This window comes from Motacilla alba, chromosome 15, assembly GCF_015832195.1.
Source record: "Motacilla alba alba isolate MOTALB_02 chromosome 15, Motacilla_alba_V1.0_pri, whole genome shotgun sequence".
Lineage (NCBI taxonomy): Eukaryota > Metazoa > Chordata > Aves > Passeriformes > Motacillidae > Motacilla > Motacilla alba.
This window is the reverse complement of record NC_052030.1, coordinates 2,586,213-2,610,950: the sequence shown is the minus strand read 5'-3', so window position 1 is coordinate 2,610,950 and position 24,738 is coordinate 2,586,213. Positions and strand designations below refer to the sequence as shown.

Sequence of the window (24,738 nt, the reverse complement as noted above, 5' to 3'; positions counted from 1 at the left end):
CCTGGGAGGAACCATCCTAAAGGCTTGGGGTATCTGTTCTGAGAGCTTCCCCGGATCCATCTCTGCCTGACTAACATCTTTTGTGTTTGGAGTCAAGTGTCACAGTCCCTAAGGAATTTGCCTTGGGGGTCTTTTTTGGTTTATCCTCGTTTGGCAAGGTGTGAGGATCATGGTTGTCATGCATTTGAGAAACGATTACAGGTTTCTTTACAGATGGACTTTTTCTATGATGTCTTGTTGTGCAGAGACTGTAAAACATCTAAAGTTTTCACAGGACAGAAAGGCCACTTGCCGAGGCTGGTGGAGGGATCCCTGCTGTGGTGTGGTCCTGATAGCTGCTCTCTCCTCTCTCCTCCTCTCCTCTCCTCTCCTCTCCTCTCCTCTCCTCTCCTCTCCTCTCCTCTCCTCTCCTCTCCTCTCCTCTCCTCTCCTCTCCTCTCCTCTCCTCTCCTCTCCTCTCCTCTCCTCTCCTCTCCTCTCCTCTCCTCTCCTCTCCTCTCCTCTCCTCTCCTCTCGAGCAGCAGCTCATGAACACCCAGCAAATGCAGGAAAATGTTTCCTGAAGTGATTTATGAGCGGCTGCCGGTTCTCCAGTGTGATGGTTCGAGGCAGAAGGACAGAACCCACTGGTGAGAAGTGTCATTTCCCCAGCAGCGCTGTGCTCTGCCCCAGCCCAGCGGCGGCGCCGGCCGGAGCCGCCGGAGCAGGAAGCGGGAGAGGTGCGGGGTGCGCTGGGGCGGATGTGCTCTGACCGCAGCTCAGGGCTGGGGAAACGACAGAAGGACTTAGGAGTCCTCACAGCACCACACTGACACTCTGCATCAGTAACAGTGCCGTTGGAAAGTTCTTAATAAATCGCATTATAATCAAGGACTTGGGGAAAACCCAGTCCCTTTGAGTACGTCCAGTGTGAGTGTGGCCGGCTGTGACAGTGGTCACCTCACGAGGGTGACAGCAGCGTGGTGCAAGACACAGCAAAGGAGAGGCAATGACAAAGTGAGGGCATGCGGCCTGGGGGCATCATCAGAGCATCGACTCCTTATCCACAGAGGGTGGCAGAGTCCTGAAAATGTCTTCAATAGCTCTGAGGCTGCGACAGCAGCACGGACAGGATGGTGAGGCTGACACTGAGCAAGTAAGCATTAGCAGTCAGAGTGCCTTACAAAATGGATGAGGGAAAGTTGCTGGAAACAAACTCAAGGGACAGAAAATGTGTTATTGTGGCTTTTGCCTGCTTTTGGGATGAGCAGTGTCCTACAATGCTTTCATCAGGATAGGGAAGGACAGCTGGGGAACCATTTTAAGGTACCTGGAGAGAGACAGTAAGAGTTACATTCTTTCTGCTGTGGAAGGATGTTGGTTGACCTGCTACAACGGCTCTACCTGCTCTGGGGTGAGTTTTTGTTTCACCATCGCAGTTTATGCAAACACTGCTGGCAGCCTGCAGGAGCAGCTCGAGGGAGCAGGAGCAGGGATCACGGGGCATGGTGGAGAGATAACCTGCACTTAGAGAAGGTAAATAGGGTTTGGGAATAACTGGATAAAAATGCAAGAAAACTAACACATGTACCCAATTCTCAACTGCCTGTCTGGAAACTTCATACAGAAACGAGAGGCAAAGTCACATCTGGAGAGAAGTCTGCTCCAATATTTTAAAATAGACCAGAATGGATACATCAGCAATATGATAAATATCTTCAGAGTAAATTCTTCCCTTGCCTGTATTCCTCAGTGGGTCACCTCTTCTTTATATTGTTTCATCATTTCTCTTATTTTGTGCTTGAAGGAAATGCTCCTCGTATGAACACAGCTGGCTTTAGTAGGGCTGTGAGGAGGCAGAGTTTGCCTTTGAGTTCTTCCCTCACACAGGAAAGGAAAACTGGCTCCTCAGAGACATTGTGGATGATATTGGCAGTAGTAACTTGTTTCTGGCCATGGTACATGGTTTTAATTATGCTTTTTTACTTGTCTGCCTTATGAAAGCCTATCCAAATGCTCTATTTTTTTTTTTTTAGAAACGCCGCATAGATAAATGAACATCCGCTGTCCTGAGTACAAAAAATTTGCTAAAAAATCCAATATTTTGGTGTCTTTTGGCAATATATCCTGATGCCTGCTGCCCAGCGAGACTTTGGTGACTTGACAGGGGAGCTGTTTTCCCTTCTGTTTGTTTGGTCTGGCTTATTTAACTGCTGGTCATTCATCCTTACTTAGTTTTGCCCTCCTTGGCTTTTTGTGACCATTAGAATTGGAATAATTACTGTGAGGTTTTTTTCCTTGCTTTTAAACATTTATAACATCCACTTAGGAAAAAAATATGGTCAAATGTGTTCTGTTCTAATCTTCCGCTACCACAATAAAAATTAATCCACTTCTAGCACTTGGAGGGCAGGAGGCAAAGCTGCAATATTGGTTTGGGATTTGCCATTCCTGTCAGCCAGTCCATCTTGCTTGTTGTCCAGTGGGATTTCACTTTTGGGGTAGTTTTGTTTTTTAGTTTTTTTCCTAATGGGCATAAACAGGAGGAGAAGAGAGGCACAGGACAGGCTGGCAGGGTGTTTTTGGTTTTGTCACTGTTGTTTTTTGCTGTCACTGATGCAGCAGTCTGGGTGTCTCTGGTAAATCAGTCAAGACTTTACATCCAGGTTCACCATGCTTGTTGCTGGAGTACAGCCTCCTTTCTTGGCCTGGACTGCAGCAGGGATGGAAATGTAAAACAGAATTGTTGCCCCTCTTTCCCATTTTTAAACTGATAGATAAAGTTCAGGCATAGTACAGGTCTCTGAAGAGCCATTTCTTCTGCCTTTCACAAGTGTGTGGAGGGAAGGTTTTAAGTCTTGGAGAGCTGTTGCTTTCCTGTAAGAGGGGATTACACCAAATTTAGCAAAGCTCAAGCTCTCATTTTACTTATTATTTCAGGAGAACTTGCAAAGCCTATCCAGAAAGCTTGTTACTCCATTGTAGGTTTGTATTACAGCAGACTTCACTTCCCAAGAGGAGACAAAGTCTGTGTTTCCAAAAATCCTTGGCCTTGCATTTTTGCAGTCAAACCATCAGTGGCTCAGATGATATTTTGGATAAAATCTGAAATGGTGCCTGGAAGGGTCAGACAGGCATGTGGAGTCCCTTGATAGAACAAAAATCTCCACACCTGCCCATGTTCTGCACTTGCAATGGTGTCCATGCAGGCAGGCGTGCAAGGGCCTCCAGGGAGGGCTGAGGGAAAGTGCAAGTGCTCCAGGTACCTGAAAACCAAGACCATGGTGTGCTGATAATTTTGCCTGCTTTGTTTCACTTGTATCCTTTGTTAACAAAGAGCAGTCTAGAGGGAAATAGTCTATTATTAATATTTAATTTCCTCCTATTACTGTAAGCAGATGACCTAAAAGATCATTTAGGCAGCAGCCAATAATAAAGCAAAGAGAGGAATCAGAAAATGTATGTCTTGGTTAGGTGGGTGATGCCTCCTTCCTCCTCTTTCCTGCCCCACCCAGCCACTGCTCTTCATCTTTCCATGGGAGGCAGGGCTGGGGATGCTCCCACAGCTGTGAGTGAGCACTCAGGGAGCCGGGAGCTGCTCTACATGAAGTGTTCATAAAATAGTGAACTGCAGAAAGGAAACTCTTGAGCAGCACTGAGAAGTGCTCCTGCTGCCTTCCCTATCGTGCTCCCCAAAGGACACCTGTTTTCATTATGTTTTACAGCCCGGGTTGTTTTGCAAATTTGTGTTCTGCCTGTGAGCACATTGGCTCGTTTATTGACTTGATCCTCTGAAGTGGTGGGGAGAGACAAGATTTCTTGGAGTCTTTGATTTAAAAGATAGGGAGATTCTCTTTGAGCTGAAGGGATTTCAAAGAGAGGATAAAAACTGACAAGCATCTCCCCCTCCAGGCTTTGGAAGGTAGGAAACAAATGATTTAGCAGCACCAATTTTTCTGCTTGGGGCCATGTGTGAATTCAAGGACTTTCCCTAAGGGAATTAGGTAATCTGCATGTGGCTGGTACCTGGGAAGGGTCATGTCAGAAGGAGGTGCAAGATTGTGATCTGTGGAATGAGCCCTGATGAACACCCCCCTGGCCCCCTTAAGCTGCCTGCTGCCTCTCCTGCCCCATCCTAGAGCAGACACAGAAACCACCCCCTCTGGGGCCCGGGGAAGCTGCAGTCTGTCACCTACGTGCCCACAGACTGTCTTGGGTGCCCCGAGGGCTGCTGATCATCTGGAGTTTTTGCTAATAGGTGAGAGGAGCTGTCAAGCTGAAGTGTCACAGGCACTGTGAGCCTGGCAGGCACAGAGGTGCGTCTGCTCTGTACCAGCTGACAGAGCCTGGGCAGCCCAAACCTCCCAGAGCAGGATGGACTCAGCCTGCTGGGGCCAAGAGCAGCAGCTGAGCTTGTCTGAGGTGGGTGATTTGAACCAAGCAGTGGCCAAGGGCTCAGCCCGATGCTTTTGGCACTCAGGAGAGAGAAGGGGCAGCACCCCGGTCCAAAGCCAACTGGAGATGCCGAACTAAAGCTTGCTTAGGCTCTGCTGGTGAATTGCTTCATGGGAACGTGTTGTGCAGATGCTTTATTGAATTTTCAAGGAGGAGTTTCTCATTGGGACTGAAATATGAGAGAGAACAGAGTGTTCCAAGTCACTACAAACGAACAGAGCAGCAGGTCTACAGGTTTGTGAATGACAAAAAAGGTTTATTTAATAATGGGGGAAAGGCCGGAACATAGCCCGGGGTATCAAGAAGGAATTAACAAAATAAAACAAGGGCTTATGAAGAAATACTAATTGTAGCTGTCCAGCCTGTTGGATGATACAGGTTATTATTCTTAAGTTTCAAGAAGCTTGCCATGCTGATCCCTCAGGGGCCTGAGATGTTAAATATATACTTCCCCAGTGAGTAAAGCAGGTTGTTAATTAATTTTTTCTTATTAAACCTGATTGCTGAGCCTTTGGGTCTTGCATGAAGTAGACAATTCTACAATAAATTTAATTTTGCCTCTGGATCTACGTCATCTTCTCTGGGTGGTCTCTATTTCATTTTGTCCCTGTGCAGTGAATTTCTAGCTGTATAAGCAGAAAGACTGAGCCTGTTCTTGTTTTAAAGCACGTTGCTCATACTCCTGAAATGGAGATTTGTTATGTCAGGTGAGCACTACAGCAGCTGACACTGTGAGAGAGGAATGAGGAGAGGTGGGTGAGCTCGGGTTGAACATGAACCCTCCTGGGCTGTGGCACATTCTGGCAGCAGCAGATGAGGTTGGGCTTGTGTGGCCAATAATTGGTTTTTCTAATGTCAGTGGCTACTCAGCGGCGCTGAAGCAGAGACAAAATGTTGTTTTGTCGTGGCTGGGACACCTGCTCAGCTCCAGCCATTTCTCCCCTGAGATGTGCTGGCTCTGCAGTACTGCGAGTGTTTTCCGGCCCATCTGAGAGCAGAGGGTGGAAGGACATGCTGTCCTTTTCTGGACATAACATTCCAATTGCTTCAGAATAAATGACTGGGGCTTGGGAGGAAGAATCAGGCCACTGTTTGTGTAGAGAGATGGAAGCAAGAGACAAATCCAGAGATAAAAAATTCAAATTCAACATGAGGCCATGAAAGAGTCAATGTAGAAGGTTAAAAGCTTTCTGTTGTGTCAGAGAACAGTGTGTGATGTAGCCATTAAACTTCAGGTTCCAGCACTGTTCTTTTTCAGGTTCAGGCAGAGGTGTAGGAAATTTCAACTTTGTGCTGAGCCATTGGTATGTGCAGAAGTTCCACAGTGAAGTTTGTAACTTTCCTTCATGTCCTGCTGGAGTTTGAGATGAGCCAGAGTCAGGTTAAAAAAATGCATCTAGGAGTAGTGTGGATTTGTGATCCTACTGAAAGGAGCTCTCAAATGGGGAAGAATATCCAGAAATTTTGCTTTCATCCTCTTCACTGAGGTGTATGGGCTGTGAACATGATGGCATAGCAGGACTGTAGGTAAATCCTCTGAGCATCAGGATTAAGGTGCCCAGTTCTCAGGCTGGCTCCTCCCAAACAGGGCTTCCCTCAGTTCTTCTGACTCCATCTCAGAGGAGCTTGTAGGGGAATTATAGTGGTTTAGCAGTAGTTTGGGCCCAAGTATGTCAGAGTAATTTGTTCTTTTTTTCTAAACTTGGCCTGGCACTGGAGTTTGATGCGCTGTTGTCCTGCATGGTGAGGTGTGAGGCTGTGGGAGGTGTGTTCTCCCACTCTGTCCTGCTGAGGCTCTTGGGGGCTCACACCCACCTCAGTCTGAGCCATGTCCTTCATCCCCCCCACCCCCACCCCCCCTTAGGAGCTTGTTTTGCCCACTGTTTCCTTTGTTAGGTTGTTTTTCTCCTCCTACCAGCTTTTTCCTGTCTTTTTTTCCTCCCTTCTTGCTCACACACATGCACAAAGCATTGTTTATTTCTCATCCTGCCCCTTCTGTTCTCTCTGCCTCCAGAGCTTCTTTACTTCTCTCTTATATTCATTCTAATCCTCTTCCCTAGAAGCTGGGCTAGAGGGTGAGGTTTCAGCATCGCTGCTTTGAAACAAACCTGTTGGGATTTGTAATGGACAAGCAGATGCTTGCAGGGGCATATCAGTGACATCCCTGAAATCCAAGAAAGTAAAAGCCATCTTTAGGAAGCCACTGAAAAACCAAAGGTTTTGCTGTAGGAGCACAGACAATATAGAGACTTCTTGGGGTTTTTCTTCTTTAAAAAACATTAAATGGATGATCTTTATCTTCCTCTTAATAGCTAGATCACACACTGATATCTTCTGTTGATTTCTTCCACTAAAACCAAACAAAACACAGAAACAAGATAGCTAAAGGTAGAGAAAAGCAAGGGTTTTGAAGCATGTCCAAACCACCAAGAATCATTCACTTTCCTTTCAAATGCAGCATTAGCAATAGAGCTCTAAATCAATGAAAGGTCTAAAATTAGATTATATTCCTGAGATCAGATGTGAATCACAAGTTAATCATATTTTCTTTTATTATCACTGTCTTTACCCTTTTATTTTATCCTGAGAAATTAGGTTTCTGACTTGAAAACAGAGTGAACTGTGAAGGCATCAAACCCTGATGGGTGAGACCACGCCAGATCACCTGTGGATGGGGCTCAAAAACCTTGTGTTTTGGAGGTTCATGTTCCATCCAAAACTGAGCTCGGTGATTTATCAGTTAGTGCTGTGTTTCTCTCTCTCCTAACCCTCTGATGTATCAAGCTGTTTCTTAAATTAATGAGAAAATATTATTGCTAAAGCTTGCTAAATAAGGTTTGCAACCCACTCTGGAAGTGACAGGCGAGGACAGCAAGCAATTATCTCTTGACTGTGGCACAAAGCTCAGGCAACTGTGTTCTTCCTTCTGTATTTTTAGCTGAAACTGTGGTGAAGTGCACCCGTATCTGAAGCAGAGGTACGAGGTGACCTGCAAGGGTGTGCAGGTGATGTGTATCTGCTCCTATGAAATGCAGCTGCTGGATTGTTTCCTCACAAGCAGCTTTAGCCCCAGAGCTGTGTGCAGGACACTGCAGGAACTCAAATGCAGCCCTGAGCTGCACTCAGGGCACTGGCACTGTGCCTCTGTGTGTATTTCTGGGAGAGATGTGTTTTGGTGGGCCTGGTGGTTGTAGGTGAAGGATGATGCTGTCCTGGATGCAACAAACACTCTGGACAGTGCAGGTATAATGAACAAATGGTTTGCTTATAAGATACAGATTTACATGAACAAAAATAATGGAGTTGCAGGAGGGGAGCCTGCAGAGAGCCTTGCAAAGACTGTGCATGGTCATCAGGAGTGTCCTCAAAGATGTCCCTGTCTGAACAGCTTGAACAGCTTCTCCCTGCCATGGATCTTGTTCCGGTGCCTGGATACATGGAGGCCAGACAGGTGTGGCCCCAGAGGGGTGTAGCTGCCCTGCAAATGAGGGCTCATGTCCTTGCAGAGCAGGGTACTGCTGCAGCAGTTTTGTGGCAAAGCACGTGAGGGTGGGCAGCACGTGATGGCTCAAACCCAGTGTTTGCCATCAGAGGGAGACAGGTGTGTGTGAAAGGCTCCTCCACCTTTCCTCTGTGCAGCCTCAGCACTTGCCAGGACATAATTAGTGGGGCTCTCGTGTTTCAGGGCGGGCTGTGGAGCAGCTGCTGAAGTGCCAGCTCAGTTGGTAGCCTCAAAAACAAAACGTCCCTTGTTTCTCATCACCACTGCGAAATGCTGCCTTCCTGAACTTGGGTTTGGCCCCGCAGCTTTCAGGATAGACAAATGTGAGAATTTTGCCAATAATGTATTCTTTGAGGTCTGTGTAATATCCGTTATCAATTTAATGTGCCACTTTAATGAGATTTGGCTCTCTCCATCTCTTCCATAGAGCTGATTACTTAGTGTATGTGGTTGCTGTTTTCTTTTCTTTTTAGAGGAAACTGCAAGTGAAGAAGTTTAATGTTTGCTTCAGCTGAAGAGAATATTTCCCAAGTCCTGGTGGGAAAAGGTGAAAAAGAGGACCAGAGGATGTTGCTATGGTATGGAGATGACAGGAAGCCATGACTAGAAGAGGGACTGTCAACAGGAAACAAAGCAACGCAGCCAATGTTGCACTGCTGTACAGTACAGCTGCCGTGCTGCGCTGCCTGCTGGACTCTGAGGCTTGGGGAGCACTGTCTGTCCCCAAGGGAGAGTCTCCTGTCTGTTTGTCTGCTGGAGTCTGAACTATTCTGCACCTGGTTAATCCACTTTGCTGGAGCTGGCAAACCCTGGGCTATTTTTCTTGACACCATCTACTGTGAAGTCTTTGAACAGCTTTGGGGAGAAAAATGTGTGCGTGAGCAGCCTTCCTGGGCTGGCAGCCGAGCCCTCCACGGAGCCCAGGCAGCTTTGAGGGGTCCTGGCTGTTCAGTGCTCTGCAGATATGAACGCTGAGCTTTGGGCCTGGTTGTTCTCACCATGCTAGTACATGGGAAGGACGACTTCCTCTCAGACATAGCCTACATCATCCTGGAACTGATCATCGCCGTGCTGGCCATCCTGGGCAACATCCTGGTCTGCTGGGCCGTCTATCTGAACAGCAACCTGCAGAACGTCACCAACTATTTCGTGGTGTCCCTGGCTGCTGCTGACATTGCTGTGGGGGTGCTGGCAATCCCCTTTGCCATCACCATCAGCACTGGCTTCTGTGCCTTCTTCTATGGCTGCCTTTTCATTGCCTGCTTTGTCCTGGTCTTGACGCAGAGCTCCATCTTCAGCCTCCTTGCTATCGCCATCGACAGAATCATTGCCATCCGAATACCCCTCAGGTAAGCACGGGCTGGGCTGGGGTGGTGAGGGCTCAACATCCCTAAAAACCACAGGCCTGAAGATGAATCAAGGAAGGAAAACGTAAATGAGGATCCATGCTTTTTCTCTTGTATTTTGAAAGGAACTTTTCTAGCTCCTAAAGTCTGCCTTGGCTGGTGGATTTTCTGGTTGCTTCCTTTTCCTGTTCTTCTCTGTTCTCCTATGGTGGGTGTCCATAGCATCACAGAAGTGCTGCCTGGGAGCTGCCACTCCATACCTGGGCAAACTGTGCCCTGAGCTGCAGCCAGTGGCACTGGAAGGATAGTGGAAGGCAGAAAGGGGCTGAGGTCAGCTTGTCCCCCTCCCCATGGGGAGGAGGGGGGTTCTGCCTGAAGCTGTAGCAGCAGGGCTGGGGGGGGGGAAGGTGGGGTTTTCTCTCAGGGGTCTGTTAAATGTGAAGGGAGAGGAAGCAGCTGGCTACCAAGAAATGGGCCTTTGGAAGATTTGGACTGGCTCAGGCACTGCCTCTGGAAGCACAGCATAGATTGGGTCAAGGTGGAGGCTTGTCCCAACCCACACCTGCGGGTGGGGATTTTGTGGTCTCTGCGGTTTAAAGAAAGAAAAGGACATTTTTATGACTAAGACTGGCTGCTACTTGGTGTGGAACCAGGGAGGCTGGCATGGGACAAGGGGAAGTTTTGTCACACACACAGGGGCTGCTGCTCAGTTCAGTTTGGCAGGAGCACATAGCTGTGATGGGCTCTGTGTGCCCGTGGGCGCGAGGCAGCGCTGCGTTGCTGCGACTGCTCCGAGGCACTCGCTGAGCTCCAGAGATGGAGAGGAAGCCTCTGGAGAGGCTGCTGCAGGAGAACTGTAGGAGTCTCCTTCCTTCCTGTCTTGTCCTGAGGAGGATGCAGCACGCTGTCAGGAAAGGAGAGACCGCCTTCGTGTCCTGAACAACCAATGTAGCTGCAAAAATGGAACCAATTTCTGATTTTTATGCTCTTGAATTTGAGTTTTTGGACATCCTCACTCTTCTTGAGCTTAAATCACTTGTGCTGATCTGTACAATTTAGTTCTGTCTCTTCTGAATACTTTGGTCATGCAGCACTTATGTCAATTAACACAAACCTCCTGTTCAAAACCAGAATGGGAGCCCTGGAGAGCGGAAATTGCCTTTCCATGTGGACCAGTGCAGCCAAGTCTTTCCTGAAGCCTTGCCTCAGCAAGTTTGTGCTGCTATAACATTGACTCCAAGCCCTATTGGTCATACCTGTTACAGCCTCTAGTTTTGATGTAGGTCTAAGGAATAACTCTTCCATTCCATTGCAGAGAAAACTCTGTTGATAATAGTTACCTATAAACTGGACTGTCTCCACATTTTATAGTTCTGCTATAGATGATTTCAGTTTATAAACCAAAATAATGATAAATGGTACAAGGAAATATGTTGAGTAGCCCCTGGGAGCTGCCTCTGAAATGGTTTTGAGAAGGGCTGATGTCTTGATTTCATCTCTCACGAGGTAACTCTGAGGATGTCTGCTGACAGTTTAAGCACTCTGATTGCTAGAGGATGACTTGCCAGGAAAGGGATTTTTAAAATCTGGATTTCTGCCCACTTTTTGGGCTATCACTGTAACTATATTGTCTTGAAAATGTAATTTCCTGGAACAGCCAAGGTAAAGAGTCTTTTCAAAAAACCAGACTACATCAGTGCTGGGCATGACACCGGTTTCACTATCTTGTTTTGGAAAAAACAGAGCACACCCTCTTCTGCCCCAGGAACTGAGGGACTGATCGGATGCAGAAACCCACAGGTAAATCCATGGGTTCCTCCTCCTCTCTGTCCTCTGCTGGTTTGTCTTTTCACAGCAGGAGTGATGTACTTGCCAGTTGTGTTCGCCTTTAGAATTTATGGATGAATAAGCATTTATAGCCTCAGACACGCTGAGAAAGTGAAAGCTGATTATCTGAAGAGGGAAATGTGGTATAATTTAGATTGCCCACATCCTCACGTTTTTTGTTTTTTCTAATAGCTGTCTCAAAAAGGAGTCAAACAATTTGATGGAAAGTTCTGCCACTAACAGTGTGTTGTTTTAACCTCATCCTTTAATACCTGGGAAGGGCCCTTCTCCTCCTCACAGGACATGAAAGGTACCAGCAGGTGTTCCTAATATTCATCAGCTGAATCACTAATAAACCAGACTTCCTTCACTCTAGGGAAACAAAAAAGGGCCAAACCTGTGCTTTATTCTTTTGTTTGTCTTTAAATATTTCATGTCTGATGTGTCCTAATGAAAATAAATCCATATGTAGATGTGCATTCCCACAGAAATAAACTGTCAGTATTAAGAAGACAGAAGAGTGGGTTTTCTGATACTGCTTGGTTTTGGACCCCTCAGTATATTATTAGTTACCTTTGAAATTATTTTTTTTGTGGAGAAGATACCCTCCTCCAATGAAAAAAAATGAAAAAATATTTAGAGGTGAAATTTAAAAATAGATAAAAAAACTAATTTGTGAATTTCTTATTTGTTCTGCCTTTCAAACAATGGAAATGTTTTTTAGAATTTGGTCCATTTTCCACAAGTTCTCAAGCACTTTGCTGAATTCTGCCAGGTTTTATACAAATGTAATACTCTGCAAGTGGCAGTAAGGCACTCCCAAGGAAGGGAGCCCAAGCCATTGTTCACTCTAGGACAAAATGAGGTCTCTCACATGGCAGGTACCTGAAAACCTGCACTGGCTAATATCAAACCCCCAGGTGCTCTGAACAAAGCTGGCTGTGAGTCTGAGCCCCGGGATGAAGCCCTGGGCCAAGAACAATTGCTGCTTTCCAGGCTCCGTGGTGCCAGCGAGGGCTCTGTGGGCAGCGTGCCCAGCCACGTGCTCCAGTGCAGGCTTACTTGTGTAAGGATAGTCCCAGGGAAGGACAGGTAGCTCACACACTGGAAAGAAAGGGGAAATTTTCCTTCCTGCAGCCAAACAGAAAAGTTTGATGAGGTTGCTGAGGGTGCTGCTTGCTCTCTGTGCCGGATTCAGGCATGAAACACGTAGGTTATACAGTTCCAACTGCAGGCCTTTTCCTCTGCTGAAAGCTGCTTTTGCTGCTGCAAGGCTTCTCTGGGGAAACATTATTAAGGTGCAGCTCCCTGATGTTTGGAGCTTTGGGACTGATTTATCCCACGTGGTGGTGATTTAAACTGCAGTTCTGAGGTGGCATTGGGATGTTTTTCTGCCAGAGGACATGAAGAACTGGCTTCCCAAAGTCTAGGAAGAACAGGGGAGATGAACACCAACCCTAAATAAAGTATAGGATGTGCAAGGGACCTTTGTGCTGAGAACAGCCTGTTTCAGTAGTTGCTTTAATGCCCCAGGGTTCCTTTCTGAAGTGCTCATATGTGAGCATCTAAACCAGTGAATCAGGGTTTTAATGTTTTATTGCCACTTTGAGCCATATGTGGACTTATTTCTTTCCCTGCTCACCATAAACCTTTTGACTTTATGGCAGGCATTTCCTACATATGCTCATATGTTAAATAGATTTAGGGCAGGTTCGGTCTAATGTGAGAACAGAGTAATTCCTCTCCTTCTTTTAAATGGGCACAGCTTTGAAAGCAGTGCCTTCGTGGCCTGCACAGAACTTGCTGTTACCAAGGTTTTATTCAGGAAGGTGATCATGTCACAAGCAGAATATGTCTGCCCATCATTCCTGCTCCTGCTGTTTAAAGAGATAATGCTGGGCACCTCTGCCCACCTGTGGGGCCCCACCTCCCCCATCTCCACAGCATGGATAAACACCAGGATCTGTTGGTACCTGGCAATAGAGGAGGAAGGTTCCAGACTGAGTGGTTTGGGAAAGCTTGTTTAGTTGGTACATGTGAAGGTCTCAGTTTGATTTCTTGCCCTGTCACAGATTTCCTGGATGATCTCCAGGGTCTCTCATTTCTACATACATGTAATAGGGATTGAATCTCCTGCTTGGTCCTGTCCCTGAAGGCTGCAGCTGCCTGAGGTGTGAGCTGTTGGGTGGATGTGCTTGGTGAGCAGCCTTTTGTAGTGATTTGTTAAACACCTTTGAGAAGTGCTGGAATTCAGATCAAAGCCCTCAGCTGAGCACAGGCATTCTGGGTGATGCAGTGTCTGAAAAATGCCCCACATCTGACAGAGGATGTGCAGTGCTGTCCACCAAAGGAGGGTTTGGAAGACAAGCAGCAGGATGGCTGGGCACTGTGATGGTGAGTTAGGCCAGCTACATATCACTCAGTGAATTGAAAGATTTTAACTTCTCCCTGAAGACACTCTGGACAGACTACCAGCTCTGTCTTCCACCCAGTCTCAGAGACTCTATGAAGGAATCTTTGTCTTCATGGCACAGAACTTAGTCCAAGGACCCAGAAGTGGCACATCCACAGCCAGGTTACCCTAGGCAGCTCAGAGGAGCTGTACATTCACCAAAGGCAGCTGTTCTCCTGCTCCATTTTGCCAGCGGGGTGGTTGGGAGAGCTGCAGGGCAGGTTGAAACTATTTTGGGGAAAACTTTCACACTTTCATGTGTTTGCAAAAGTTGGGCTTGCTTTAGAGGAGACATGTGACTCTATCCCCACCATGAGCATCCCTGTGCTCTGCACTCACGTCCTTAGTGTCTGGAATTTCACAAGCAGAAGTGGTTGTTTGTGTAGCAAGTGTGTTATTTCCAGGAAGCAGAACTGCTGCTGCACAAACAATCCAGTGCTGTCTGGACACATCAGACATGCTGCAAAGTCACCTGCCAGCTATGCAGATCATGGGCTGCATGTGTCACCAGCTCCTTTCAGCAGGTTGTGTCTCCTGCATGGTGCCAACAACTCCCTGGGTAGGGGATGTGTCTGGGCAGCCCTGAAGTTACCTTGTAGAGCTCTGCAGCACTGAGGATATGGAGAGTGGCTTTGGCCTGGCTGCTGTGAGCCTGGAAAGATACTGAGACAAAGTACACAAAGATGTACACAAAGTCTTCCATGACATCTCCAAGTGGATAAGAGGAAAGAGTCCAGGAAAACCCATCTGGACTATAATGCTACCTCAGCCAAGTCAGTCAGAGGTGCCTCATGTGGATCCTAGAAATTAAGCTCTCAAACAAATTAACACTTCTCAGTGGGTACCTGGCCAGCACAAGGCCATTGGCTTTGTCACCAGATGCTGTGAGCTTTCTGTCCTGACCCTGGCAGATACTGAGCAAGGTGTTATGGATATGCACTCCAGCATAATGCTCTGCAGCTGGGCAGCTGCTTGGGTCCAGTGCTGTTCTGAAGCCTTGTAAAGCTTCTTGCATGGGAATCCCCAGAGGACAAGAGGGAGGGGGAAGTGTGGTGGGGTGTTTGTCTGGAGCAGTAGTGAATATATTTTTAGTGGAAGGGAAGGGACATCTCTAGTCGTGGGATAACAGCTGCACAATTTCAAAATTCCTCTGACAAGATGTAGCTAATTCCAGGGCTGCAGGGTTTTCATGGCTGTGGGATGTTTTTGGGATTTTTTTGTTGTTGTTGTGTTGTTTTGTCTTTTTTGTTTGTTTTTGTTTGTTTTCTTTTGTTTGTTTTGTTTTGTTGTTTTTTCAAGCTTCAAGGGCCTCCAGCACTCTCTTGCTCCCTGAGTGTACATTTCAAAGCACAGATGCTGTTTTGATGTGTTGATGAGGTCTGAATGGAGCAGCTCTCTGCCACCATTCCTGCTGGGCCCTTTGCATCCTTTAAGCACTGGGCAGGATCCACTAATTGCTGGAAAAAACCTTTTACTCCCTCAGAATCAGCTGAATTCCTTCCTCATTTCTGGAAGGGCAATTTAGGTGTGTTTTGTGTGTGCTGGGAATTGTGCGCTTGGCTCCCTTATCCACTTACTCTTTTCTGGTTTTGAAATGCAACTGAGAAAGGGAAATTCAAGCCTGATGGGTCTTGTTTTTTCCAAGGCCCATTGTCAAGGATTTAAAGCATATGCAGGATCTCCATTCTTTACTGTGCAAAAGCAGCCACTCTTCTCCCCTGTCATGAACTTGTGCTGGGATAGGAGCATGAACCTGTGGGAGTAATTATTTCACTGGGAGATGGAAAGATTTCTGTGGTTTGTTGTATGATTTCTTGTAATGTTTGTTTTTGGAGAGAATTCTGGGGACAGAGGGAGAAGGAGCACTGGGTAAACACTGGGAGCCCAGCGCTACTGTCCGGTCAAATACAGTGTGGGACTCACGCTGCACAATGTGGGAATCCAGCCATCTACTTTCCATGCTAAGCATTACCCAGGGAAGGAAATTGCATTGAAATGTTAAACTGCTTCCCTAATTTACATTTTCAGACGGGAGAACTAGTGGAGTCAGCTCAGGATTCGCAGTAACCTGTGAGGCCCTGGAAACTGGCTGATATTTCAAACAAACTAAGGTCTCTGCTGCACTGTCAGATTCTTACCATGTTGCTTATTGTTTCTTTCAACAGATCTTGAAAGATCTGCTAAGAGCACTGGCTTCAGCCAGGCATCAATTCCTCAACCACTGAGGTCCCTTTGGTGTGTGCAGTGCAGGCTATGGCACAACTGTAGTCAGAGAATTATCCCCAGCTTAATTCCTCTTTTCTGAGAAAGATGTGGGGTCGACTTAGCTGGGCTGGTGAGGAAAACTGCTGACTTGCCTCAGTTATTTCAAGAAGGTTGGTGGTGCTGGTCTTCCTGAAAGTGCCAGTGAGGAGCAGAGTGAGGTGCCATGCAGGCAATGCCAACCTGGCTGCTGCAACTGAGCCAGCAGGATTTCCCTGGAGCACACCAGAATGTGGATGCAGGCCTGGTGGCACTGTGCCTCCAGGCTCTTTTGTGCTATTTGGTTTACAGATCTACTGCAAGACAGACCTAACAATTCCATGCTAAAAGGCTGCTCCTTTGCCAGGAAGGAGACACTGCCTTAGCCTTTGGCAAGAGACCCACAGTGGTCTTCATCACAAGGGTCAGAGCAGTGCTCTTGGTTATCCAGGCTGCAAGATCTATGCGTACACCCAAGTGGACTGGTGTAGTGAAGGAGCACAGATGAAAACTGAATTAATTTCCCTGCTTTTCTGTCAACTATTTGCTTGGACTAAAGGAAAGGGGAGGGAAGTAGGTGGCAGACAGTGTCACCATGTCCTTGGTGTGCTGCATGGGTTCTGCACATCAGTGCAAAGGCCCCTCTGAGGAAGCAGGTACCTTTCTCACTGTCTTCTGGAACACGGGGCCACTGTGAGTTTGTGTGGGTGCCAGCAGCTTGTTCAATGACACTCATATAGCTCCCATCTCCTCTGCTTTACAGGTACAATGGCTTGGTGACTGGCTCTCGAGCCAAAGGCATCATTGCCATCTGCTGGGTGTTGTCCTTCATCATCGGCCTGACCCCAATGCTGGGGTGGCACAAGCGTGCCCAGATCGAAGAGCTGGGTTCCAACTGGTCCTCTCCCATCAACTGCAGCAACAGCATGGTGGCGTGTCTCTTTGAGGCCGTGGTCACCATGGAGTACATGGTCTACTACAACTTCTTTGCCTGTGTGCTCCTGCCCCTCCTTCTCATGTTTGGTATCTACTTGAAAATCTTCATGGCAGCCCGGCGCCAGCTCAAGCAGATGGAGAACAAGATGGTACACGGGGAACGTTCTCGCTCCACGTTGCAGAAGGAAGTCCATGCAGCCAAGTCTTTAGCCATCATTGTCGGGCTGTTTGCAGTCTGCTGGCTTCCACTACACATCATTAACTGCTTTACCCTTTTTTGCCCAAACTGTGCCCACGCTCCCCTCTGGCTGATGTATCTGGCTATTATCCTGTCTCATGCAAACTCGGTTGTAAACCCCCTAATTTATGCCTACCGCATCAGGGAGTTCCGATACACCTTCCGTAAAATCATCAGCCAGCACATCCTGGGCCGGAAGGAGCCGTTCAAGGCGGGAGCAGCCAGCTCCAGGACTTCCACCCACGGTGGGGATGCAGAGAATGCCAGCATACGGATCAGTGAGTATGCACTAGAGGTGTACACCAACGGAGAGATCCACAGGGATCCCGAAAAGCAGGACTTAAACAAATGCAAAGCTGCCTTGGAATGGCACCAGAATGGAAATGCTCTAGACTTGGAGACAAACGGACATCTTCCCCATTCCTGCAAAAATGGGATTCTCTCAGACGCATGCCTGAACAGGGAGCTTCACAGTGAAGAGCTAATTGATGCCCAGGTGTCTTACTCAGATCTGGAAAGAGCAGCCTTTGCTGCAGCTGATGTTTCCTGATGAGACTTTCGAAGTTTTCCTGGTAGAATTATTTTTTTTCCATTGGTGACCTCTGCCATGGCAGAAAGGGAGGTTGGGGGGCGGGGGGAGAGCAGTGTATTCAGATCGCTGTGGAGAAAGGGGTCCATATCCAGGACTATTGGATGATCCTAAATACCAGACTGGAGAAAAGCCAAGAGACCACTGAAGTGGACTAAGGATGGAGGGACACGTTACCCATCAATGACCTGTCCCCAAGAGCAGTGCCAAGGTCGAGGATGGCATTCCAAGTTCAGCACTGGGAGACTGCTGATGCAGGGATTTCGGGACACTTTGCTGTACTGTGCCTGTGGTTGAGTGTTGGTTTCACTGTCTTTACCAATGGAAATAGAAGCGAGCCTGGAAGTATTCCCTGAATAACAAAGAGCAACTGGCAAGGGCCTCTGAGTACTGTGGCCCTGCAACAAGAAGAAGGGGGGAAAGCAAAATCTACTGTCAGGAAGGATGCCAGGAGCTGCTTGGAGAGGGAAGGAATTTACCTATAGGAACTCTGGATACTTTCAACCATGGCACTTTGTCTTTCAGTTTGTGTTCTTAAAGCTTATACTGCAACAGGTTGCTCAAATGTTTTTTTTCCACATGATGATAAGGTTACTTCATGTTAACTTATAAAAGATGGGCAAGAGCTCATATCCGTTCCCTGAGTGCTCGGTGTTCCAGATGCACATGGCAAATATAACCTCTTACCACTCCACTTTGTCCAACAAATCACCAAAGCTGAGCCTTGCCAAGGATTTCCCTTGGCAAAAGGGCTGTTAGCAGGACGTGGTGCTGTGGGCCAGGGCTGTGGGCTGTGTCCTCAGGGCAGGGCTGTGAAGGGCTGTGGGTGTGTGAGCTGTTTGTAGGCTGGTGGCACCTTCTGCTTTCCCCCTGTCTCTGTGCTTCTCCTCCTGAGCTCCTAGAATGCAAATTCTTTCCATGGCCCCAGATACGTGTGATGGAGGGGGGATTATTTTCCATATTTCAGTCATCTTCATCCTCACTCAACAGGCTAAGGGACGTTTTTTTACTTCTTTCTTGGGATAGAGAGCAACCCACACACATACCTTGACCTAATTTTGGAATTCCAATGAGCTCTATTAAAAAAACTATTCTCCTGTGATTTCAGTTTTTTCCTGTGAAGCCTGATGTGTTCCTGTGGTACAGAGGCCAACAGAGGTAGCTCTGGGCTCTGGTTAGAAGATGCTCCTGCTCTGAGAAGCTGAAAGGTGTCAGTGGTATTGGAACTCAGCTTAGAAACTGCAGTTTCTACTTTCTGTAGAAGTGAACAGGCAAATTTGTGCTGCAGCAAGTGTACACACTGCTGTTGTTTGTTGCAGAGGTGTTTCACTGCAGTTTGGTAATTTTCTGGAAGGAAAATTAAGGAAGTCCAGCAGCTCAAGGACAGCAGAAAACTACATCAGCTTGAATTCTACCTGAAGATTGTCTGGGTTGTGTTTTTCAGACAAATAATCCATGTCCAGTACTATCAGCCTTCTGGAGAGACAGGCAGTAGTGGTCCTACTGGGAAGTAAAAAGTCTGGTAATTCCAGGGATTTGAAGCTTATTCTCTGGCTGAAAACACCAGAAATATCCCTCCTCAATCTGGTTCCTCCTTGTGTCTGTCCATGAACATTTCAGAAGCCAAAGGGGATTTTCATACTTGAGGAAGAGCAGGTTAGGTCTGTGTGTTCTTATTCCATGTTTATTTTATATGTTGTGAACTATTAAAATGAAACATCAGTTTTATTTTGAGGAGAATTTTCTTTTTGCCAGTTTCCCTACACGAATGTGGGGAGAAGTTTGTGATGCTGAATGTGTTGGAGTATGCAGCTGCTCCAGGCTAGCACAAAGCAAACTGTGAGACGGATAAAAAGATGTGGCTGCCACCGCAGTCCTTAGCAGAAAGACAGGCCAGTTTGGAAAACAATCGATTTCATGGTTTAATTGAACTGCTGCTTTCTTGGCAGGGCTCTTCCCCATGATCTGACGTCAGAGGAGAGGATTATCCCTCCAGCAGCATGAAGGAACTCTGAGCCATTTCCCTGTGACTGACGTCATAGGTAGCTCCTCCATAGGGTGACTCGGGATCTCGTTACTCTTGATCCTTCTTGATGGAATATTTCTGTAGGTTATTTTTGTGATGGCTTCTCTGACCTCCTGTAACAGTGGCAGAGGAAAACGGGGGGCCGTTCTCTTCAGGCCTCGGCTGGGAGCTGAAATGTTACTAAGAATAACACAAGATTACATCCGGCACTCATGTCAATAACAATTAGGTCCACAAAGACCCAGAGCAGGGAAGGAAGTGTGGGAAAATACCAGCATTGCTCATGAGCTGGAACACACACGAGTGCAGAAGTGTTGCCTGTTGAGCTTTAGCTGCCATTGGTAAAGGGATGGTTTACACTGCATTGAATCAGACTTTCTACAGTTGGTGTGGATTGCTTGCTTTCTATATTTCCTGAGCATCTCCACACTTATGGCAGTTTCTTGCTTGGTTGCCCCAAGAATCAAGTTGATCTATTTTGATGGACAAACTTAGAATTGCTTTGCTTTCCAGAATGCTCTGGAAAATTTTCCTGCCCAACCAGATCACCACGTGAGTTTAGTGACTTTCCACATGTCTTGAATTTAACTTTTGTGTTTCTGCTTGAGCTGCCCCCAAGTATCCATTTCCTTTCAATACTAGGGATCAAGACTTGAAGTGAAAAGGGTGTGTGAAGGGGGTGGGCTGTGTGCAGGAGGAAGGGCAGGGTACAGAGAGGGTGGTTTGTGGAGCTGTCTGCAGTCACAGGAAGGAAGAGATGGAAGCTGCACCCCATGTTAGGCCTTCTGGCAAACATATGGCTGAGATGGACCCTCAGAGGATGTTTCTGAAGCAGTTGTTGGGGAGAGCAGGAAACTTTTGAACAGAATTTGAGACTTCATATTTCTTGTTTCGTCAGGATAATAATTTTAGGGTTTCCTGCTTTTTGGTTTGTCTTCCATTAAAAAAAAAAAAAAAAGAAAAAAAGAAAAGAATAGTTCCCATCAATGAAGTGTGCTCTTTCCTTCTCCTGGCAGCTCTCCACTCTTGAGAGAAGTACCTGCCTTCCAAATTTCCTAGGACCACTCATATCCCATTTTTCTTCCAGCTGGAGAACATTTAGCTGACCCAGCTGTTCTGGATAAACAAAGATGGTGCCAAGACAAAGGGAAGAATGAGGTGACTATCAGGAGAGAGGCTGGAGAAGACCTTCCTGGTACTCCCAGGTGCAGTGAGTCCAGAGAGTAGGAGCTGGGGTCAGCAGAGACTAATTTAATTGAACAAGAACTTCTTGCTAAAAAAGTCTGAAGATGCATAGAGAGTTGTGATGCCTCATTTGGTGTGAGGGCATTCCATGAATTTCACCAATTCCCGGAAGACTCTTAGGCTCCAGAGTTTATTTGCTTTATAAGAGTTTTGGAGAAAGCAACGTTTGATCCGTTGCCAGGAGTAATTTTACCAAGAGTTTTTGGGGCTCTCTCCTCAATAGGGCACTGCTTTTTGTGTGTGCAAATAAATGCACTTACAGCTGTATCCTGCAGAGTCCCATTTGGATCAGAGATATTTCAAAGCTCTGTGCAAGTTTGAACTGCAGCTCTTGAACGAAGAAGCAATTTGGCACGGTGGGACAGCTGGGAATACTGCAGACAGAAGGAGTTTCTCATTGATCCCAGTTGGTGCTAGGGTGCAGGTGGACTTGGAGTGGCATAGACTAGTCTGAGCCTTTGATCATTTTTGACGATGCCTCAGGGGATGCTGGTGGAAATAGAGAAGTCTCTAAGGTGTGGAAGACTGGAGGGTCAGGATGGGCAGGAATTCTTGGTAGTGAAGGAGCATTTGTAGAGTAGGTGTTTGGGAGGATTTCAGGGGAGCAGGAATGTGCTGGGAGGTGCTGTGGGGTGTAGAGATGATGCTGGCTTGAGACCAAGGTGGGACTTGCTGAAGGAGGACTCTGGAAGGGATGCACAGCCTTACAGCTCTCCTGGGGTCACTACAAGGATCAGCCCTTCCTGGGGCATGCACAGGGTTGACTTTGTAGGATCTATATTGACTGAGGCAGGGATGGTTCTTATGGATTATGTTCTTTCCAGATACATTGTCCCATTTCATCAGCACCTCCAGGTATAACAAATCCCCTTCTGCTTCATAAGCATGGGCCCTACCTAAAACCAAATCCTTCCAGCCGAGTTCTGTGGAAGGACAAACGGGCTGCAGTGGTGCCACAATGCATTAAACCTGCATGCAATACTCTCTGGTGGTGTTTCCTAAGTTCAGCTGCCTAAAAGTCAGTTCTCTCCCAAGTTGTTTTGGGCATCAAATTGCACTGAGTCATTTCAGTGTTTTTTTTTCTTTCCAGCCCTCAGCTTCCGGCTGTCTTTATGGCAAAACACATAAAGAGTAACAAAAATCACCAGTCCCTCATTTGCATGAGAGGCGACTAACCCTGATAGATGAGACTCCCCAGACTGGGGCAATGTTGTGTGTAACTCCCCACCTTACTTGCCTGCTGGGGCTGTTCAGACAAGGATGTGTTAAAATCAAGACTGGAGCCTGTTGATCTGAGACCATCCATCCCTCCCTCCTGTCTCAGGAGCTGGTGTTCCTGCCCTGTCCTGTGAAGAGGTTCTCTGTGGTCTGCAAACCAAGACACTATGAACACCCTGCTGCACATGCTGTCAGTATGAAACAATTACTCTTTTAATTTAAATGTTTTATGATATAGGTGTTGTTTTCCCTTTGTCAGTTACCGGTGGGGGGGAGGGTGGGAAGGGAGTGGGAGAATCTGTGCATGCAAATGTATTTAAAGTGCATTGACCAAAGGTTTTTTTGAATCTGTGAAGTTTTCTTATCTGTGAAGTCATCAGACTGCTGGGCAGTGAGGAGCCGCTGGTGCTGCGGAGTCTGTCTTGGTTACATTTCTTAATAAGCATTAAAATAATAAAATATATTTGTAAAAGAGAGTGTGAGTGCCTTTGTCCCAGGAAGATCCGGCTGGCTGGATCTTGTGTGCCCGCATTTTTTTATTATGTTATTAGCTTTCTCCATTGATTGATCCTTCTGGAGACCTCTCTCCCTGGTGCTGTTTGTGCTTTCACAGAAGTGATTAGCATGGACTAAAGTGAGAGACCCAAATGGACTGGAAGACTTCTCCCATCGTGGCAGTAGAAATCCTTCACGGCTGTGTATGGAACACAAAGTAGAGCTGTTTTCACCCAAACCATTGCCCTGGCAGGAAGGGGGTGTTCCACAGCAGGACCTGAGGGTCCATAACTGCAACAGCTTTGCCAGCTGTGACTGGGCCATCCCACCCTGCTGGCTCTCCTTCCATGGGGCCCTGCTGGTGCACCTCAGACCATCACCCTTTCAGACTTCTGCCCAGTTCTTGCCAGCCAAATTAGTCTGGAAATGGAGGCAGGAAATCTAGATGCTGCTGTGGTGTTTCTCCTGTCAAATCTGAGCAATGCTGAAGCAAAAGTAATTTCCAGCTTTTTCCACCTGGCAGCTACTAAATGTGGTTTCTAAGGAAGTTAATAGAAGTCTGTTCAGTCCAGGAGCACTTGGAATTGGGAGATTCTGAAATGAGTCACCAGATAGCCATCAACCACCTCATTCCCTCTTCTGGCTCACTTTGCAGCTGTGCTCAAGGCCTCCTCACAGGAGGTCCCAGTTTGTGGAGAGGTGCTAGCACCCCAGTGCTCTGCAGCCCTGGTCCTCTGCAGCCAACTGCCCAAGCTGTTCAACCAAGTGTGTAACTGAGAAGCTTTTTGATTTTCCCTCCTTTCACAAACGCTGTGTGTTTTGTTCTGCAGCATCAAAGGCCGGGAGCTTCTGAACAATGGGCGTCTGCAGGAGCCCAGCAGGAACAATGCTGTGCCTAAGAAAGAGAACTTGGAAGAACAGAGAGAGCTCCCAGCTTAACAGCACAATTGGCCTGATCAGAAATCTCTGCTCAGAGATCCACACCTTGGCTCAGTCCCCCTGAGCAATTAGACTCTGCAGGGCTTCTGCTGTAGACAAGAGCTGGCTGCAGCCCTGGGGAACTGCTGACATTTCTGAGTGGTGAAGTAGGATGGGGTTATGGAGGATTAGTAGGTTTTCCCTACAAATGGGAAATAATGATTTTGACTCTAAAGAGCTTTTCACAGTACTTAAAGCAGCAGAATCTTCCTTGTCACTTTTGTCCCCAAACAGGAAGACTTTGCTGCTAAGCATAATACACACAAGTGTCTGCATGTGTTTCAAGAAGTTTCAGGTAGTTAAAAAGCTCTGAGCACCTCCTCTGAGGCCCTGTGGACCTCACAATTTACTTTCACAGGAAAGATCCCTCCAGTCTTGCATTTGACTGTGACCATGTAAGAAAAGATATTCTCTGTGTGTTCATTCATGGGAAGGAGACAGACTTTTGCCTGCTCTGAGTGACCCTGAGAGGAATCCACTTCTCTGATCCCACAAATAAGCACCTCAGGTCACATGATGTGACTCACTGCAGGTTGGAGTCTCACTGAATAGGAAATGGACCTGTGTTCCTCCATGACTTCCCAATCTCCTCTTCAGTGTTGTTCAGACAACACAGAGGGGTATCTCTGGATATTGGAAAAGTTTCCTCAGAAATGATCCAGTGGGTGGACTTGTTGGAGGAGTTTTGGCTGTAAGATGCAGTTATTTCTCTGCTTTGGGACTGCAGCAGTCACTGCTAAGATCCTGCAGTGTCAGGAAAGTGCTGTCTAGATCTCAGAAAATCAGAATTTCATTTCAAGAATTAGAGTCCTTGCAACACATCAGAGAAAGTAATGTTAACCAAGTTTGGGTCTGAGAGCAGCGTGGTGATTTTTCAGCAGGTGAAAGGCAAGGAGTGGGAAAAGAACTTTCCATCTGCAAGTTCAGAGTAAGCTGTACAAAGATGAGGTTATGTGGAGTGCAGATCCATAATGTGTGGTCCAAGACTGTTACCCTGAACTCCAAAGCAAAGACTGTGGTTTCTGGGAGTGTTCTGCAATCCAGAGAGGTGACTGCAACTTCTACAGATCCCAGGGAAGTCTTTAAACCTGCTAGCTTGGACACTGACAGCAGTGGAGCTGCAATTGAACGGGTTTAGCCAAGGATTTACTCAGAACCGGAGGCAGCTCCCTTCTTTTGTCTTTCCTAGTAACAGCTCATGATGACAAAGA

The 24,738-nt window shown here is 47.0% G+C and overlaps 1 protein-coding gene across 6 annotated transcripts in view; it reads left to right on the top strand.

Moving 5' to 3' along the window:
• ADORA2A (adenosine A2a receptor) overlaps window positions 1-22,526 on the top strand; it is a 30,021-nt gene extending 7,495 nt beyond the window's left edge. For 5 of the 6 annotated variants that reach the window (XM_038152598.1, XM_038152595.1, XM_038152596.1 and 2 more), the window contains 2 exons: window positions 8,410-9,285; window positions 16,566-22,526. In XM_038152598.1, coding sequence (XP_038008526.1) covers window positions 8,936-9,285; window positions 16,566-17,526 — 1,311 coding nt within the window. In that variant the 5' untranslated portion in view covers window positions 8,410-8,935 and the 3' untranslated portion in view covers window positions 17,527-22,526. The remainder of the gene's footprint in view (window positions 1-8,409; window positions 9,286-16,565) is intronic. The other variant, XM_038152600.1, reaches the window with a different exon arrangement.
• The last annotated feature ends 2,212 nt before the right edge of the window (window positions 22,527-24,738 follow it).